Consider the following 20,366-nt stretch of genomic DNA (forward strand, 5'->3'; position numbering starts at 1 on the left):
CACACACACACACACACCCACACACACACACACACACACACATCCTAAATAAGACAATTTCAGTCATGCCTCCACACGATGATTGGATTTTCCTGCTGTAGAAACTCAACATGCATTCTTACAGTATGGTATCAGTTAAAACAGCCAGAGCTCAAGAGAGTGATAGAGGGGAGTGTTTGTAAAGGGAACTACTGTTACCATCAGAACGTCTTTAAATTGGTTCTACTATTATTCCAACAAAAAGACGACAAATCAGAGTGTCTGAAAATGGGATCTACTGTTATTCCAGCAGATAGAGGACAAGTCAGAGTGTCTGAAAATGGGATCTACTGTTATTCCAATGGATAGAGGACAAATCAGAGCATCTGTAAAGGGGATCTACTGTGACTGTCAGAAAGTCTGTAAATTGGATCTACTATTATTCCAACAAAAAGAGGACAAATCAGAGCATTTGTACAGGGGATCTACTGTTATTCCAATGGATAGAGGTCAAATCAGAGTTTCTGAAAATGGGATCTACTGTTATTCCAGCAGATAAAGGGCAAAGTAGAGTGTCTGAAAATGGGATCTACTGTTATTCCAATGGATAGAGGACAAATCAGAGTGTCTGAAAATGGGATCTACTGTTATTCCAGCAGATAGAGGACAAATCAGAGTGTCTGAAAATGGGATCTACTGTTATTCCCATGGATAGAGGACAAATCAGGGCGTCTGTAAAGGGGATCTACTGTGACTGTCAGAAAGTCTGTAAATTGGATCTACTATTATTCCAACAAAAAGAGGACAAATCAGAGCATCTTTACAGGGGATCTACTGTTATTCCAATGGATAGAGGTCAAATCAGAGTGTCTGAAAATGGGATCTACTGTTATTCCAATGGATAGAGGACAAATCAGAGCGTCTGTAAAGGGGATCTACTGTGACTGTCAGAAAGTCTGTAAATTGGATCTACTATTATTCCATCAAAAAGAGGACAAATCAGAGCATTTGTACAGGGGATCTACTGTTATTCCAATGGATAGAGGTCAAATCAGAGTGTCTGAAAATGGGATCTACTGTTATTCCAGCAGATAAAGGGCAAAGTAGAGTGTCTGAAAATGGGATCTACTGTTATTCCAATGGATAGAGGACAAATCAGAGTGTCTGAAAATGGGATTTACTGTTATTCCAGCAGATAGAGGACAAATCAGAGTGTCTGAAAATGGGATCTACTGTTATTCCAATGGATAGAGGACAAATCAGGGCGTCTGTAAAGGGGATCTACTGTGACTGTCAGAAAGTCTGTAAATTGGATCTACTATTATTCCAACAAAAAGAGGACAAATCAGAGCATCTTTACAGGGGATCTACTGTTATTCCAATGGATAGAGGTCAAATCAGAGTGTCTGAAAATGGGATCTACTGTTATTCCAGCAGATAAAGGACAAATCAGAGTGTCTGAAAATGGGATCTACTGTTATTCCAGTAGATAGAGGACAAATCAGAGGGTCTGAAGGTGAGATCCCCTGTTATCCAGTGGACAGAGGACAAATCAGAGCATTTGTGAAAAAGATCAACTGTTATTGTCAGAACATCTGTGAATTGGATCTACTGTTATTCCAACTAATAGAGGGCAAATCAGACTGTCTTTAAATAGGATCTACTTTTATTCCACCAGATAGAGGACAAATTAAAGTGTCTCCAAATGGGACCTACTGTTATTCCAGCAAGAAGAGGACAAATTGGAGTGTCTCTAAATGGGATCTACTGCTATTCGAAAAGATAGAGGACAAATCGGACTGTCTCTAAATAGGATCTACTTTTATTTCACCAGATAGAGGACAAATTGGAGTGTCTCTAAATAGGATCTACTGTTATTCCAACAGATAAAAATCAGAGCATCTGTAAACAAAATCTATGGCTATTGCAACAAATAAAAAAATGCTGTTGCTGTAACATGCAGAAATTTAGTGTTTCAGCATCTAATTCTCTTAATCTCTTAACAAACAAATCTCATTTATTATTGTTGATTTCAGTAAAAGCACTGGATATACACATTTATTAGTTCGTTAAAAAATCATAAGTTATGTTTCAGTGATGAATCCCCCTCCCCCAAAAGAGAGCTCCTCATACACACTGTTTGTGTGTTTATGTCTGTGTGTGTGTATTTTTGCATTTCCTGTGCTGGTGGTCTATAAAGTGACACTCTGGAGAATTCTTTCAGATTATATATCATAGCTTTTTGTACTTAAAGGGGAACTTTCTTGTACTTAAAGGGGAATATTTAAGATGTAAACTGAGTGGTTTGGTGTGAAATGCTCTGTTCTAGAGTCAGAATTGTTCACAGTGGTGGTGAAATGGAACCAGATATCCACCTCTAAAAGCTCCCTCACAAGTTATTACATCAAATGATTATGAATTCACTGCCTGATGTCTGAGACATTGTTTATGATAGTTTTGAGAACTTAAACTCCATTCATGGTGGAGGGATACATGCAGGATGTTGTGAGGCAAAATAGTCCCCAGTGAAAACGTATTATTTCAGATTTTTCGCTACTTTCCATCATCAACATTCCATATAAACTCAGAAGACACGTGTAGGTTCACTGGTGGTTCTGGATAGTAAATAAAATGTCTATATTTGTGTTGTAGTCATGGCAACCCCTGGTTCCTATCACCACCACTAATAAGAAATCTGAACCATTTCACCCCAAAACACTCTGAATCGCTCTGTTTACACCTCACACACAGAACTATGCAGAAAAATGGGTGGAATTCCCCTTTAATCTCTCTCTCTCTCTCTTGCTCTCTCTCTCTGGTATGATGTGATGTCCACAGTCCTCCAGAGGAATCCACTCTAACACTTACATAACACCACAGTGTGTGTCAGAGAGTTAAAGCATGTATGTGGGTGGGTGTGGTGGGGGATTTTTACACCCTGTATGTGTGTGTGTTTGTACCGGATACACGGATTCCCTCACTTAAATATTTATGTCCGATATAAAAAGAGACTTTCTCTCTCTCTCTCTCTCTGTTATTTTCACTTCAGTGTTCTTGATGTGCTTTATGGCATATCTGAGCTTTCACATCCATCAGGGAGAGAGAGAGAGTGTTCTCTAGTAAACACTATACACCCAAAAGACTGTACACACTGCTCAACCATTCAAGAATATTAAAAGGGGGATTTCAATAATTTTCTAAAGTTTTCAAATATGCAAAAAATCTTGGGGGGAGTGAAATACGGCATTAGTGTTTATGCATTTTTTTATGTACTGTTTCAAAAATGTATGAAAGGTGTCTGGAAAAGCCTGTAGTAGCTACGAAAGAACACATCAGTGGGAGGAGCCTGGAAAGGGGGAGGAGCTGAAGAGGAAACACAAGGACAGAGTGTGTGTTTGTCCTCTACTTAAAACTGTGTGTGTGTGTGTGTGCAGCAGAGCTCTTGTATGTCCTAGGAGACCCTCACACACACACACATACACAAATACACTTACACTCCCTACCTCTCTCTCTCTCTCTCTCTCTCTCTCTCTCTCTCGGTCAGTAGTGGTCAGGTTTCCTGCAGTGTGAGAGTGGTGAGAGTGATTTAGTCCGAGTGTAAAGTAAGCCCGTCTGAAAGTGCTGATTCAGCTGCTCGACTCCATCATAATGAACTACAGCCCCATTTCCAAAAAAGTTGGGAAGCTGTGCAGAATGTGAATACAAAAAAGATTGCAATGATGTGCAAATCATTTAAACCATATTTTTAAAGGAAAATACTACAAAGACAACATATCAAATGTTGCAATTTTATTGTTTTTTGAAAAATATATGCCCATTTTGAATTTGATGCCAACATCACATTCCAAAAAATTTGGGACGGGGGCATGTTTACCACTGTGTTTCATCACCTCTTGTTTTAACACTCTGTAAGTGCTGTAGTTTTGAAATTGAAATTTTTTCCCATTTTTGTTTGATATAGGATTTCAGCTGCTCAACAGCTCCTTTGTCTTATTTTTCATTTCATAATGCACCAGATGTTTTCAGTGGGTGACAGATCTGGATTGCAGGCAGGCCAGTTTAGCACCCGGACTTTTAATACAGAGTCATGCTGTTGTAATACATGCAGAATGTGGTTTGGCATTGTATTGCCGAAATATGCAAAGACGTTGCTTGTATGGCAGCATGTGTTGCCAAAACATGTATGTATCAGATGTGCACGTCAGCCATGCCATGTGCACTAATGCACTCCTATATCATCATGAATACTGGCTTTTGAACTGTGCACAGATAACAAGCTGAGTGGTCTTTAGCCCAGAGGACAGTGTCCATGATTTCTAAAAAGAATTTCAAATGTTGATTTGTCAGACCACAGGACACTTTTCCACTTCCCCTCAGTCCATTTTAAATAAGCTGAGGCCCAGAGAAGGTGGCAGCATTTCTGGACCCTGTTTATGTATGGTTTCTTCTCTGTGTTTTAGAGTTTTAATTAGCATTTGTGGATGCAGTGCCAAACTGCTTTCATAGACAGTGGTTTTCAGAAGTGTTCCTGAGCCCATGCAATGATTTCCACTACAGAATCATGTCTGTTTTTAATGCAGTGCCGTCTGAGGGCCCAAATATCATGGCCATCAAATACTGTTTTTTGGCCTTGTCCCTTGCATACAGAGATTTCTCCAGATTCTCTGAATCTTTTAATGATGTTATGTATGATGAAAAGCAAAATTTCTTTGCTATTTTATGTTGAGAAATGTTATTCTTGAATTGTTGCACTATTTGATCGTGCAGTCTTTCACAGAGTGGTGAACCCTTCTTTACATCTTTACTTCTGAAAGACTCAGCCTCTCTGGATGCTCTTTTATATATCCAATCATGTTACTGACTTCTTGCCAATCAACCATCAGTTGTTTTTTTTAGCATTACACAACTTTACCAGCCTTTTGTTGCCCCCAACTTGCAACTTTTTTGGAACGTGTTGTTGGCATCAAATTCAAATTGGGCATGTATTTTTTCAAAAAACACAAAACATTAATATGTTGTTTTTATAGTATTTTCAATTAATTATGGGGTTTAAATGGTTTGCACATCATTGCATTTTGTTTTTATTTACATTTTGCACAGTGTCTCAAATTTTTTGGAAATGGGGTTGTATAATTATATTCAACACTGTAATTTACACTGAACTCATCACATTCACAGGCTTTTACGAACACAGACAGACAAACAGACATACAGACAGACAGACAGACAGACAGATAGATAGATAGATAGATAGATAGATAGACAGACAAACATATAGACAGACAGACCTAAACAGACAGATGGACAGACACATAGATGGGTAAACAGATAGGTCTGTATTCCACTGCTGTGTAGTAGTTTCTCCGGTTAATTTGTATCTTCATTCTGTTTTTAATAGTCAATTTGAATCACTTCCAAAGAATCAACTGAATCAAATGAGACCGAATTGTTGTAATTTCACCGCAATATCACAACACACACAGACACACACACAGACAAACACAAACACAGTTTATTTAGCACAGAGGGTCTTTACTGGGGGTCTGTAATTTATCTAGAATCAGTGAGGGCTCACTGACAGTAATTCATCTCAGACTGATAACACTGATACCCCCTACACTGCTCTCTCTCTCTCTCTCTCTCTCTCTCTCTCTCTCTCTCTCTCTTGGTCAGTAGTGGTCAGGTTTCCTTCAGTGTGAGAGTGGTGAGAGTGATTCAGTCCGAGTGTGAAGGAGGCCCATCTGAAAGATTCAGCTGCTCGACTCCATCATAATCAACTATAATTATATTATTATATAGCACAGTCATTTACACTGAACTCATTACATTCACAGGCTTTTATAAACACACAGACAGACAGACAGACAGACAGATAGATAGATAGATAGATAGACAGACAAGGTTTATTGTCTATATTCCACTGCTGTGTTTCTCCAGTTAATTTGTATCTTCATTCTGTTTTTGATAGTGAATTTGAATCACTTCAGATGAATCAACTGAATCAAATGAAACTGAATTGTTGTAATTACCCCACAGTATCAAAACACACACAGACACACACGCACAGACATACACACACGTAGTTTATTTAGCACAGAGGGTCTTTATTGGGGGTCTGTAAGTATCCAGAGTTAGTGAGAGCTCATTGACAGTGTTTCATTTCAGACTGATAACACTGCTCTCTCTCTCTCTCTCTCTCTCTCTCTCTGTGTGTGTGTGTGAGTGTCTGTGTGTGTGTGTGTATGTGAAGGTTGCTGTGTGATCGTTTGTGTCAACTAGAATGTCCCTAAAACCAGATGAAGCTGACACACACACACACACACACACACACCAGACTGTACCACACACAACACAATGCAACAGAGCAAGACACAGAGAAAGGAAGAGACAAAGAGAGACAGAGAGAGAGAGGAAGGACAGAGGAAAAGAAGGATAAAGAGTCAGATACAGAATGAGGCAGAAAGTACAGAAGACAGAGCGGGGAAAGGAATGAGAGAGAGAGAGGAAAGAGTGAGAGAGAAAATGATGAAAGTGATGACTCTGAGCTTGGTGCTGTCTGATGTGGCTCTGAGTGTGTGTTGTGTTTCTGGAGTACCGTGTGTTTTTCAGTTTTTGCACTGTTGAAGCTGGTGGGTGTTTGGTTATGGATAGAGATCGTTCTCACCGTTTGACCTACTGGTGTATCTGACTGATGATCTGACGTGCCGCTGCGGTTCCTCTGTGTTTTTCTGCGTGTGTTTTTTCCGCATCAGTGTGGTAGTTTTAGAGATGGATCTGGTCGGTTCTCCTGAACTGGACTGTAACGTTCCCGCTTTTTTGCAGATGTTCTGTGTTGATGGGTGTGTGTGAGCTTCTGCTCAGACATGGACCTGGTACGTGGATTTAGTCCCTCTGCTTCACAGAGCTGAGCTCTGCAGTGATGATCAATCCTCAGAAGTTTGGAGTTATTACTGACAGTGTTTTGCTATTGTGCTGTACTACTTAAAAGTAATTACATAGTTACTAATGAATTACATTCAAATACAATTTACACTCTCTCTCTCTCTCTCTCTCTCTCTCTCTATCTCTCTATCTCTCTCTCCTCCAGTCGGACAGTAATGCCAGTTACCTGCGGGCGGCAAGGGCAGGTAATCTGGAGAAAGCTCTGGACTACCTGAAGAGCGGAGTGGACATCAACATCTGCAACCAGGTGAGAACCAGACGCTCAGTGTTTACTGCTACTGCTAGTCATTCTGCTACTTTTACTGATACTGCTGATGTTACTGCTATTTAAACTACTAGGACGAGTCATACTACTACTGCCACCACTACTGCTATATAAACTACTAAGGCTACGTTCACATTACCAGGTTGAAGTGGCCCAAATCCGATTTTATGCCCTAATGTGACTCAGATCTGATGTTTTCAGAGCTGTGTGGACACGCAAATCTGATCTTTTCAAATCCGACCTGAGTCACTTTCATATGTGGTCCTAGATCGGATACGTATCCAATTCATGGCCATGCGACCTTAATGTGAACGTTCGGAATTCATGTGCTTTTTTGCACCATCATTCAGCGTTACCGTGGCAGCAGCGCCAAACAGAAGATAAAGCCTGTAAAGGGTGGAAAAGAAATACATCTCTTCTTTTTCGCCTTCGTCTCGCTCCAATAATGAAGAGCTGAGAGCTGATCATAGTTAAATATCTCCGCAGCAAAGGCTCATTCTGACCCTTAATCTGTATGTTGATGATGCACATGACGGACGCTATTCATTCACGTGACATTACTGAGTAGGATGTGTGCATGCGGGTCATTTGAGGACGCTGGTTCGTTCACATTAATGACAGATTTGAATCACTTACCTAAACGAGTGTGAACCATCGCGTCAGAGGGATTGGATTTGAGCAAAAAATCGGATTTGAGAAATGAGGCTTGTAATGTGAACGTAGCTTAAGACAAGTCATACTGCTGCTGTTACTGTTACTCATACTACTACTGCCACTACTACTGCTATTTAAACTGCTAGTTATATTGCTACTGCTAGTCATACTGCTGTTGTTACTGCTAGTAATACTGCTAATTGAAGTCATACTGCTTACTACTAGTCATACTGTTAATGTTACTGCCAGACATACTGCTGCTGTTACTGCTATTGAAAATGCTACTGATACTGCAACTGCTAGTCATACTGCTGGTGTTACTGTTACTAAAACTGGTAACTAATTATACTGCTGGGGCTACTGCTGGTCATATAGCTGCTGTTTCTGCTACTGCTACTCGTACTCATACTGGTTGTGCTACCTCTAGCCTTACTGCTACTGGTACACATGCTGCTACTACTCATACTACATTCTGCTAATGCTTCTCATTCTGCTACTTCTTGCTGTACTGTTCCCGGGAGTCATACTCATACTACTATTCATAATGGTACTGATACTGTTACCGTTACTGCTCATACTTCTACTGCTATTCCTTCTTCTATTCACACTGCAAATCCTACTGCTTCTTGTACTCATACTGATACTAATTATGCTGATACTGCTACTCTTGTTGCTACGTACTGCTATTCATACTGCTATTGTTATACAAACTCCTGCTAGTCACCCTGCTACTGCTACTGCTAGTCCAACTGCAACTCATACTTCTTACAGTTATTGCTACTGATACTTCTATTCATATTTCATAATTCATTCTCCTATGTATAGTACTACTGCTACTCCTATGTATACTTCTAATTTTACTTCTACTTATTCTCCTAATGCTATTCATAATTATTTTCTTAATGCTACTGCTATTCATTCTTCTCTGTTCATATTGCAACTCCTACTGCTTCTTGTACTGTTACTAGCTTATACAGCTACATGCTACTAGTGTTATTCGCACAGCTATTGCTGCTGCTAATAATACTGCTATTGCATACTGCTACTGTTACCATGCTGTCATTGATTCTCATGCTGCCTTTTCTTTTTTTCATAATGATCCTCTGGGTGGGTAGGGTGGTCTTCCATTTGCGTCCATCACTCAGTGTGATGCTAGCCAACGGGGGGTGTCTGTTAGCTAATGCGAAAGAATTAGCAACTAGTTCTCCTCCAAGCATGTTGAGCTCCAATGATGTTGCATTGGCAGCAGTTTGAGAAAAAGAAGTGTAGTGTCACATGTCTCAGAGAGAGAACATGTTAGCCTTCACCCTGCCAGCTTTGTAGCATGGTGTGGTATCAATGTGCAGCCCTTGTTATTGATTTATTGATTCATCAAAGGCTTTTGACATAGTAGATCAGACATCATTCTGTGGTTTGAGAATTATTTATCTAGTAGAATGCAGTGTGTGCAGGCCGGTTTTAGGTCTACACCCTTGATGATGGCTAAGGGTGTACCTCAAGGATCAATTCTGGGGCCTCTGCGTTTTACTGTATATATAATCATAATGTCATAATGTGCACAAATTTTCATTATTATGCTGTTGATGTTGTCTACTGTTCAGCACCTGCTATTATTAATAAATATTATTCAAGCGGTGGAAATGACTAAAACTGTCAGCGTTTTTAATGATTTATTGGGGGTTGTTGATTTTTGATTTTCTTTTTTATGTTTGTAATGTTATTTGTTTTGTGGGAACATTTTGTTGTGTTGCTGCCTGTCTTGGACAGGACGTTCCTGTTAAAGACATTTTTAATCTCAGCAAGATTTTTTGGTTTAATAAAAATGATAATAAAGGTGTGATAGAGGGAGAACCATCTAAGAGGTGGAACTGGCAACACCTAAATTGAGGAAAAATCCCCTGTGTGTGTGTGTTGTGTACGTGTATGTAACATTGTTTCCTGTGTGTTTCAGAACGGTCTAAATGCGCTGCACTTGGCGTCTAAAGAGGGTCATGTGGAGGTGGTGGCAGAACTGCTCAAACTGGGGGCCAGCGTTGACGCTGCTACCAAGGTCAGTCACACACACACAGACACACATTTGTGAGATACTGATGCGGTCGGGCTCGGGATGTGCAGTTATTAGTGACAGAGTGTGAATGAATGTGTCTCTACCTTCATTTTTTAACTGTAACTCACACGTGTATCACGCGGCACGCTCTGCTCTCTCAGCTCACATTCCACTGTTATAAAAAGACCCCTGTATGCGGTGTGGGGGGGAGGTGAAGTACAGGCCAGCGGAAACTGCGGCTCATGGGCAGTGTGTGTGGTATGCCTGTGCCCGTATGTGTGGCAGAGTGACATTAACAGGTGTGTGAGGCTGTCTGTTTTTCCGCTTTCACAGTGTGTGTGTGTGTGTGTGTGTGTGTGTGTGTTGCAGAAGGGAAACACAGCGCTGCACATTGCATCTCTGGCCGGACAGACGGACGTGGTACGGGAACTCGTGACCAATGGAGCCAACGTTAATGCACAGAGCCAGGTACATACACCTTGGCCACTTTACTGAAAACGCCTTCCTTGTACATCCACTAACTGGCCACTTTATTAGAAACACGCACATTGTGCTTCCACTAACTGGCCACTTTATTAGAAACCCCCACATTGTAGTTCCACTAACTGGCTATTTTATTAGAAACACCCACCTTGTGCTTACACTCACTGGTCACTTTATTAGAAACACCCACCTTGTGCTACCACTAACTGGCCACTTTATTAGAAACACCCAGCTTGTGCTTCCACTAACTGGCCACTTTATTAGAAACCCCCACATTGTACTTCCACTAACTGGCCACTTCATTAGAAACACCTACTTAGCCATCCTCTACCCCTTCATCAATGATCACTAATCAGTTTCTGACCACTGTGGGTGATGGACCACTCTCACTGCCATGGCAAGACCGCTGCTATGCTGAGAATGGTCCACCACCCAGATGGTCTACTGGTGGTCCCCTTCCGCTGGTGGACGGGGCAGAAGGGTGCTGACAATCATGTGTACTCAAAAGCAGGTACATGTGCAGGGTTGATTTTGCTGTGTCTGTATGTGTGTGTTGTGCTCGATCATCATAAACCCTCATCCTGCGTCAGCAGCTCTTCGTTGCCATGGTAACAACGCTGGGGTCAATAAGGTCACATCAGAGCGGAGCTCAGTCTGATGGAGACCGTGCATGTGTGCGTGTGTTGGTAGTGCTCCTTGGCTGCTGCAGTGACCAAAATATCAGGAATGACAGTTCCCATAGCAACCCATGGCCTTGGTGCCATGGCAACAACACCAGAGAGCCCCACCCACTGGAAATTCAAATAAATAAAAGTTTATTATTTTGAACCATTTAGCTTCTGTTACAGTGCAGATCAGATGACACCTCAGTGTCTCTCTCTCTCTCTCTCTCTCTGTCTGTCTATCTCTCTCTCTTGCTCTCTGTCTCTCTCTCCTGCGCTGGGTGATAAAGCGGAGAGTTTTGCTGCAGAAGGCTGTTGAGCTTCATGCATTCTAATGTTACAGAAGGAGGGAGAGTAGAGACTGAGAACTCTCTCAGTATCCTCTTTCTGCGGTGCCCCCTGGTGGTCCTCCCACCAGCAGAATGCAAATATCAACTCAGATATTTTCAATTAATATAATCAAATAAAATATTTTGTTCCCTGTAACTGTTATCAGATGAACTAGGACTCTGTTGTCTCTCTGTGTGTATAATGCTGTTGAGCTGCTAGCGAGCACTTAGGGGTAAAAGGGGACCCCTAGCTGTGAAAAACTATTCACACCTCTCCACAAAGACAGACAACTGCAACTTTTTTTCATATCAAACAATCCTGAACTGACACAATAAACACACAGCATTTAAGCATAGTAAAACAGCTGCTTTTAATACTTAATCCTAGTTTTAATGAAATTCTTAATTAGAATTTTGACAGTGCTTTTTACATAAATAATAATAAATAAATGTCAGTGTTGTTAAGTGTTTGTGTGATGATGCAGTGTCTGTGTGATGATGCAATGTCTGTGTGTGATGATGCAGTGTGTGTGACGCACTGTGTGTGTGATGATGCACTGTCTGTCTGTGATGATGCACTGTCTGTGTGATGCAGTGTCTGTGATGATGCATTGTCTGTGTGATGATGCAATGTCTGTGTGTGATGATGCAGTGTCTGTGTGTGAAGATACAGTGTGTGTGTGATGATGCAGCGTCTGTGTGTGATGAAGCAGTGTCTTTATGATGATGCAGTGTCTGTGTGTGATGCAGTGTCTGTGATGATGCACTGTCTGTGATGATGCAGTGTCTGTGATGATGCAGTGTCTGTGATGATGCACTGTCTGTGTGTGATGATGCAGCGTCTGTGTGTGATGCAGTGTCTGTGTGATGATGCACTGTCTGTGTGTGATGATGCAATGTCTGTGTGTGATGATACAGTGTCTGTGTGTGAAGATACAGTGTGTGTGATGATGCAGTGTCTGTGTGTGATGATGCCGTGTCTGTGTGTGATGAAGCAGTGTCTGTGTGATGATGCAATGTCTGTGTGTGATGATACAGTGTGTGTGGGCGATGATGCAGCGTCTGTGTGTGATGACACAGTGTCTGTTTGTGATGATGCAGTGTCTGTGTGTGATGATGCAGTGTATGTGTGATGACACAGTGTCTGATGCTGTGTCTGTGTGATGATGCACTGTTTGTGTGTGATGATGCACTGTCTGTGTGTGATGATGCAGTGTCTGTGTGATGATGCACTGTCTGTGTGTGATGATGCAATGTCTGTGTGTGATGATGCAGTGTCTGTGTGTGATAATACAGTGTATGTGTGTGATGATGCAGCGTCTGTGTGTGATGACGCAGTGTCTGTGTGATGATGCAGTGTCTGTGTGTGATGATGCAGTGTCTGTGTGTTGAGGCAGTGTCTGAATGTGATGATTTAGTGTCTGTGTGTGATGATGCAGTGTCTGTGTGATGATGCAGTGTCTGTGTGTGATAATGCAGTGTCTGTGTGATGATGCTGTGTTTGGGTTGATGATGCAGTGTCTGTGTGATGATGCGATGTTTTTGTTGATGTTCTGATCCAGAATGGCTTCACTCCGCTGTACATGGCCGCTCAGGAGAACCATCTGGACGTGGTTCGGTTCCTGCTGGAGCACGGAGCCAGCCAGAGCATCGCCACAGAGGTAACTGAGTGTTATTGATTATTGTGGTAGGGCTAGGTGACCTTGAGTAGTGTACTTCCTCTCTCTCTCTCTCTCTCTCTCTCTCTCTCTCTCTCTCTCCTTCAGGCCCTCTCTCTCTCTCTGCCTCTCTCACTTTATCAGTCTCTGTATGTCTCACTTTTTCTACCTCACTCTTTCTTTTTAGTCTCTCTCTCTGCATCTCTACGTCTCTCTCTCTCTCTCTCTCTCTCTCTACACACACGTGTATATATACATATATATATATATATATATATATATATATATATATATATATATATATATATACACTATATTGCCAAAAGCATTCACTCACCCATCCAAATAATTGAATTCAGGTGTTCCAATCACTTCCATGGCCACAGGTGTATAAAACCAAGCACCTAGGCATGCAGACTGGCTCTACAAACATGTGTGAAAGAATGGGTCACTCTCAGGAGCTCAGTGAATTCCAGCGTGGTACCATGATAGGATGCCACCTGTGCAACAAGTCCAGTCATGAAATTTCCTCGCTACAAAATATTCCACAGTCAACTGTCAGTGGTATTATAACAAAGTGGAAACGATTGGGAATGACAGCAACTCAGCCATGAAGTGGTAAAATGACAGAGCGGGGTCAGCGGATGCTGAGGCACATAGTGCACAGAGGTCGCCAACTTTCTGCAGAGCCAATCGATACAGACCTCCAAACTTCATGTGGCCTTCAGATTAGCTCAAGAACAGTGCGTAGAGAGCTTCATTGAATGGGTTTCCATTGCCGAGCAGCTGCATCGAAGCCTTACATCACCAAGCACAATGCAAAGCGTTGAATGCAGTGGTGTAAAACATGCCACCACTGGACTCTAGAGCAGTGGAGACGTGTTCTCTGGAGTGACAAATCACGCTTCTCCGTCTGGCAATCCGATGGACGAGTCTGGGTTTGGCAGCTGCTAGGAAAACAGTACTTGTCTGACTGCATTGTACCAAGTGTAAAGTTTGGTGGAGGGGGGATTATGGTGTGGGGTTGTTTTTCAGGAGTTGGGCTCGGCCCCTTAGTTCCAGTGAAAGGAACTCTTAATGCTTCAGCAGACCAAGAGATTTTGGACAATTTCGTGCTCCCAACTTTGTGGGAACAGTTTGGGGATGGCCCCTTCCTGTTCCAACATGACTGCGCACCAGTGCACAAAGCAAGGTCCATAAAGACATGGATGAGTTTGGTGTGGAAGAGCTTGACTGGCCTGCACAGAGTCTTGACCTCAACCCGATAGAACACCTTTGGGATGAATTAGAGTGGAGACTGAGAGCCAGGACTACTCGTCCAACATCAGTGTCTGACCTCACAAATGCGCTTCTGGAAGAATGGTCAAAAACTCCCATAAACACACTCCTAAACCTTGTGGAAAGCCTTCCCAGAAGAGTTGAAGCTGTTATAGCTGCAAAAATCATATTAAACCCTATGGATTAAGAATGTAGCAGTCTCTCTCACTCTTTACCAGCTTTTCTCTCTGTCTGTCTCTGCTTCTGTATCAGTCACTCTTTCACTCTCTTTCTCTCTCTCTTTCCTCATCTCTCTCATCTTTTTTTCTTTCTCTCTCATGTGTAATATCTTCAAGTATTTTAATGGACTCAGTTTTCTTCTCCTCATTTTATACATGTATATCTATATTTCTGTGTGTGTATTGTTACTGTAATATCTCCTGGAGAGAGTGTCTATGTTTATGCTGTGTCTGTTCACTGTAACTGTGTTAGATTAATTAACTCTGCTGTTGTGATCAGTGTTGCTCTGTCCTGTGTGTGTGTGTGTGTGTGTGTGTGTAGGATGGCTTCACTCCACTGGCGGTGGCGCTACAGCAGGGTCATGATCAGGTGGTCTCTCTGCTGTTGGAGAACGACACAAAGGGTAAAGTTCGACTGCCCGCGCTCCACATAGCCGCCCGCAAGGACGACACCAAATCTGCAGCTCTGCTCCTGCAGAACGACCACAACGCCGACGTGGAGTCGAAGGTACAGACCGACTCTGCGGCTCTCTGAGGAGGTGCAGGCTGAGGGAGGAGAGTGTTACGTTTCCTGTGTTTTTATTTGTTTAAAGACTTTTCTGTTGTGTGTTTATCGCTTTCCTAATGGACTCATATTTATCTGTTTATTGTTTGTGTTTATGTGTTTGTTTGTACTAACGGCCCATTCTCTCCTCTTCTCACATCTCACCGTAGATGATGGTGAATAGAACAACGGAGGTATTACCCATAATGCACCACAGAGTACCTGCCCTCCCTCGCTTTTACAGCCCTCCCCCTCCTGTATTGCTGCCCCTACTCTCTCTCTCATGCTGTCTCTCTCCTTCTGTCATTCTGGGTCCTCCTTTTCTGTTTAAGATGGACAGATTCAGAGATGGGTGGATGGATAGATGGATAATTACATGGATGACTGGATAAATGGATGGTTGGTTGGATGAGTAGTTGGATAAACTGATCGATTGCTAGATGGACGGATTAATGTATGCTTAGGTGTATTGATGGATAGATGGACAGATGAATGGATGGATTGAGAGATTCTGGATAGTTGGATAATTGGATAGATGGATGGATAGATGGATAAATGGATGTAGGGTTGGATGTTTTGATGGATAGATGAAAGGATGGATGGATGGATGGATGGATATATGGATCGATGGATGGATAAGTGGATTGATTGGATGGATGGATGGATGGATGGATGGATGAACAGTTGAATGGATGGATGGATTGAGATGTAAACGTAGAGGTAAATGGATAGACAGGTTTCTGGATAGTTGGATAGATGGATGATAGATGGATGAATAGATGGATGGATGGAAGTACGGTTGGATGTATTGATGGATGGATGGATGAATAGATGGATGAATAGATGGATGGATGGAAGTACGGTTGGATGTATTGATGGATGGATGAGTTGAGTGAGTAGATTAGCTGGATGGGTGTTAAATGAATGGGTGGATGGATGGAGGATTGATGGATTGTTAAAAAAAGTGGATGGATAGTTGGATGAGTGGTTAGATTGGTGGACACATGGATGGATGGATAGATAATGGATTGATGGATGACTATTGGATGGTTGGATTGGAGGACAGACTGATGGACAGAGTGAATGGACAGATGGATGGATGGATGGATGGATGGATAGATGATGGATTGATGAATAGATGACTTAGAAGGTTGGATTGGTGGACAGACTGATGGACAGATAGATGAGTGGGTGGACAGATGGACACATGGATGGAGAGTTGAATGAAGGAGACTGTGCTGCAGCTTTGAACGGATGGAGGATGTTTCAGACCGCTGGGTTCTGCAGTCTGGCCTGGGGTTCCACATCTCAGTATCAATCTGATTGGCTGATCACAGACTCAGTTTAAGGCAGTTTGTTAGGTGCAGGTGTGCTCTGTGCGATGAGGCGATTTTATGTTGGGGAAAATATTAATCAATCATCAACATTTTACTAAAGAACATAGAACTGGGGAAATACCGTACGTTCACATTAGCAAACGAGACATTACTAAGTGAGGAGGAGATATGTAGCCACGATTTGGCAGCAAGCAGCATGGCTGCAGGGCAACAAGCACTAAGTCAGGTTGAAATTTTCTCAACTTTATGCAAATGAACTGTGACACAGTGAAGTAATCTAAATATTTGCCTCAAACAAATTCAATCGTAGAGCCCTGACTCTCTCAACTCTTCAAGGATTCCTTCCAGGATTCCACTTCTATTCCCAATAGATAGTATTGATTGATTGATGTCACTTTTGTTATCACCACCATATTGTTGACAGACCACTGCTCCATGTGGCAGTGTCACTCGTAGAGCCACCGTTTGTACAGCGATAGTTAAAGGTGATCTATTATGCTTATTTTCAGTGTTCATAATTTTAGTTTTGGAGTCTAAAAATCATGCATCTTCAAGGATTCTTTAGTAAAGAAAAGGGTCATATATAGAACCATGAAAACTCAAGGAACCCTTTACATGATTAAAGGTACTTTGCATCATGAAATTGTTCATCAGATTGATGAAGAATGTGCTGTAAATGGTTCTGTATAGAACCTTTTTGAAGTGGGTACTATACAGCATCAAAAATAGTTCTGCTATTGCTACAGTATGGGCTTCCAACAATTCTTGGCACTATATAGAACCCTTTTCAAAAAGGTTCTACATAGAACCATCTACAGCACGTTCTTGACAAAAAGCCCGTTCGAACATTCCCGCAAAAAAACAGACTGGGGCGACTTGAGCGCCTGCTAATGTGGCTAATGTGAACGTACAGTTTCTCTCTGGATTCCTTGTGTGATGGAGTGGAGAACCACTAGCAAAGAGGAACCCTGGTGTCCAGCTGCAGAGCCGGTCTGCAACTTCATCACTGAAGTTTTTGAGCCTTTAGTCCCTGGAGGAGGTGCATGGTGCTTTGGACGGTTCTTCCCCTGGGTTTCTCTCAGGCAGCTGGGTTCTCCCCTGTAGATCCGTGCTGCAGTAGTGTTAGCGTGAGCTAGCCGTCCCCGCATGCTGCTGGGCTAGCAAACATGGCAAGCACTCCTACTCTGGCTGTGTAGCAGTAGAGGTGCATGGTAGAGAACATCCTTACCTCCCAGACTAACGGCCTCAATCGGCCATCCTCACCAACACGGAGCGTTTCAGAACCATGGAACGGGAGAACGTGCATTGCCATGGAAACGTGACAATCTCTGCTTCTCAGAGTTGGTGGTTGTTTCCATGAGGTTAACAGAACATGTTCAGAACTCCATATATACCCTCATACATGCCCTGGGCACTTTATCAGAACCCCCTCCCCTGTAGCTGCCTGTAGCAGTGGAAGTAGAAGATAATGTTTCTAATAAAGTGGCCAGTTAGCAGAAGGTGAAGGTGGTGTTTTAAATAAAGTGACACGTTAGTGGAAGTAGAAGGTGGTGTTTCTAATAAAGTGGCCAGGCAGTACAAGTAGAAGGTGGTGTTTCTAATAAAGTGGCCAGTTAGTAGAAGTATTATGTGATGTTTCTAATAAAGTGACCAGTTACTAGAAGGTGGTGTTTCTAATAAAGTGGCCAGTTAGTGGAAGTAGAAGGTGATGTTTCTAATTAAGTGACCAGTTTGTAGAAGTAGTAAGTGGTGTTTCTAATAAAGTAGTGACCAGTAAGAAGAAGTAGTGTGTGTTTCTAATAAATTGGCCAGTTAGTAGAAGTAGTAGGTGGTGTTTCTAATAAAGTGGCCAGTTTGTAGAAGTAGTAAGTGGTGTTTCTAATAAAGTAGTGACCAGTTAGAAGAAGTAGAAGGTGGTGTTTCTAATAAAGTTGCCAGTTAGTGGATATAGAAAGTGGTGTTTCTGATAAAGTGGCCAGTTAGTGGAAGCATAAGGTGATGTTTCTAATAAAGAGAAAACAGGATGTTTGGCTTTTATTTGATATGTTTTACAATCTTGTGATCCAAAAAGCATAAATGTGTATGTTGTCAGTTCTGAATGTGTCCTGTTAATCCTCTTGTGTCTAATCTGGGTTAAGTCTCAGACTGTTTGGGACTGTGCAGTGGTACCGTCTGTACCTGTGGTTTGTAACTGCAATAATTTCCTGCAAAGTGGGTGAAGACCTGTTTCTATGGAGACAGGGGTGAGGGGGAAAGTGGGAGGGGCCATACCTTCCCAAACATCACCTGCTTTGCAGCAGATTATTGGCTGATTGAGATGGACCTCTCTGTGATTGGAGGGCTTTAGCTGAAATGCAGCCAATAGCATGCCTCCATCTCGCTTTAGCAGCTGTGTTTTACTGTCACATCACAATGTAAACAAAAATGACTCATTTACATCAGCACCAAAGCATTGAAGCTCTAAGAGGTTTCTGAGGATTAATTAACTTTAATTTATGCTTATAAATATGCTGCTGTAAACGCTTCTCAGTTAACCTCTCCAGGCTCCCCCCCATATGCTCTTTTTTGTTAAAACAGCTGAACTTTCTGCTTAGCCAATCAGACAGCTTTTCCATCCTTGCAACAGTAGCTAGAGAAGAATGCATTTGTGGGCGGAGCCAGTTCTTATTTCTCATTTTAGGTTTCCCTGCCTGATAGAAGCTTGCATTAGATCAACGCAAATCCAGCTAAATGAAGTAAATGTGTGCGGTCTGTGGGCTTCTGGGTAATGTAGTTTTGTCTGTGTCTCTCTGTTAGAGTGGCTTTACTCCTCTGCACATCGCTGCCCACTATGGTAACATCAACGTTGCCACGTTGCTCCTGAACAGAGGAGCAGCAGTGGACTTCATGGCCAGGGTAAGAACACAGTGCCACCTGTTGACCTGGAGTAGCAGGTACACTCATTTCAGACACATGCTGAAAGAAGAAGGTCAGATTTCCATTTCTAGGAGATATCTTGCAGAACCACCACAGAGGGTTAATGCAGTAGAGGGTGTTGTTTCACAAACCAGAATGTGGTAAGTTTTAAGGCCACCATACACTGGACGCGCAGCGTCACTTAGCGTAGCGTCACATAGCGTAGCGTCACATAGCAGAGCGCTGCTACAGAATACCAGCAGGGAAAGCTAGTAAAACAAGGTTCAAGTTCATTTTTACGCTCTACTGGAGTTGAGTGAATGAAGTAATGATTGAATGAAATTAAAATGAAATTGAATGAAAACTAAACTGAATTAAATACAGTGTTCAGTATCTTATCATGCCTATTATCAATTCACTACCCCTACACAGTCTGGCTGTTTTCGAGCTGAGAGATACGAGCTGAAAAAGGCTAGGCTAGTAACCTTATCTGAGCTAACTTACCGTTAACATCTGTCTGTTTATCTAAATATTTAGCTTGAAATATTCACCTGAACCTGACAGGACCTGACTGTTCATGTTCACGCTGTGAACAGCAGTGCTGTTCAAAAGTGTTATTTTACTTAATTTTAGACAGCTGATTATTATAGCATGTTATTCAGTATTGTTTTATATTTCATTTATCCACGCTGTAAAGATGGCTATTACTGTTCTTTCAGGTTTTAGTCAGCACTTTGGGTAATTCTCAGGCTGTATTTGGGTTCAGACCAAATTATTTTATCCAATTAAAGCTCTCATGCACACTAAACTGCAAAAAAAAAAACAGCTTAGAATTCTTAGTAGTAGTGTTTAAAAATAACTGACACATTTACATATACCCACTCATACAGCAGTTTAGCCCTACCCATTCAGCCTACAGCAGTTTAGCCCTACCCATTCAGCCTATAGCAGTTTAGCCCCACCCATTCAGCCTACAGCGGTTTAGCCCTACCCATTCAGCCTACAGCAGTTTAGCCCTACCCATTCAGCCTACAGCAGTTTAGCCCTACCCATTCAGCCTACAGCAGTTTAGCCC

General features: G+C 42.1%; 1 protein-coding gene across 1 annotated transcript in view; it reads left to right on the plus strand.

Moving 5' to 3' along the window:
* Positions 1 to 20,366, plus strand: part of LOC118823420 (ankyrin-3-like) — a 154,183-nt gene that overhangs the window by 55,968 nt on the left and 77,849 nt on the right. The window contains 6 exon segments of the mRNA XM_036593014.1: positions 7,067 to 7,168; positions 9,792 to 9,890; positions 10,257 to 10,355; positions 12,924 to 13,022; positions 14,838 to 15,023; positions 19,193 to 19,291. Coding sequence (XP_036448907.1) covers positions 7,067 to 7,168; positions 9,792 to 9,890; positions 10,257 to 10,355; positions 12,924 to 13,022; positions 14,838 to 15,023; positions 19,193 to 19,291 — 684 coding nt within the window.

The sequence above is a fragment of the Colossoma macropomum genome, unplaced genomic scaffold, assembly GCF_904425465.1.
Source record: "Colossoma macropomum unplaced genomic scaffold, Colossoma_macropomum, whole genome shotgun sequence".
Taxonomy (NCBI): Eukaryota; Metazoa; Chordata; class Actinopteri; order Characiformes; family Serrasalmidae; genus Colossoma; species Colossoma macropomum.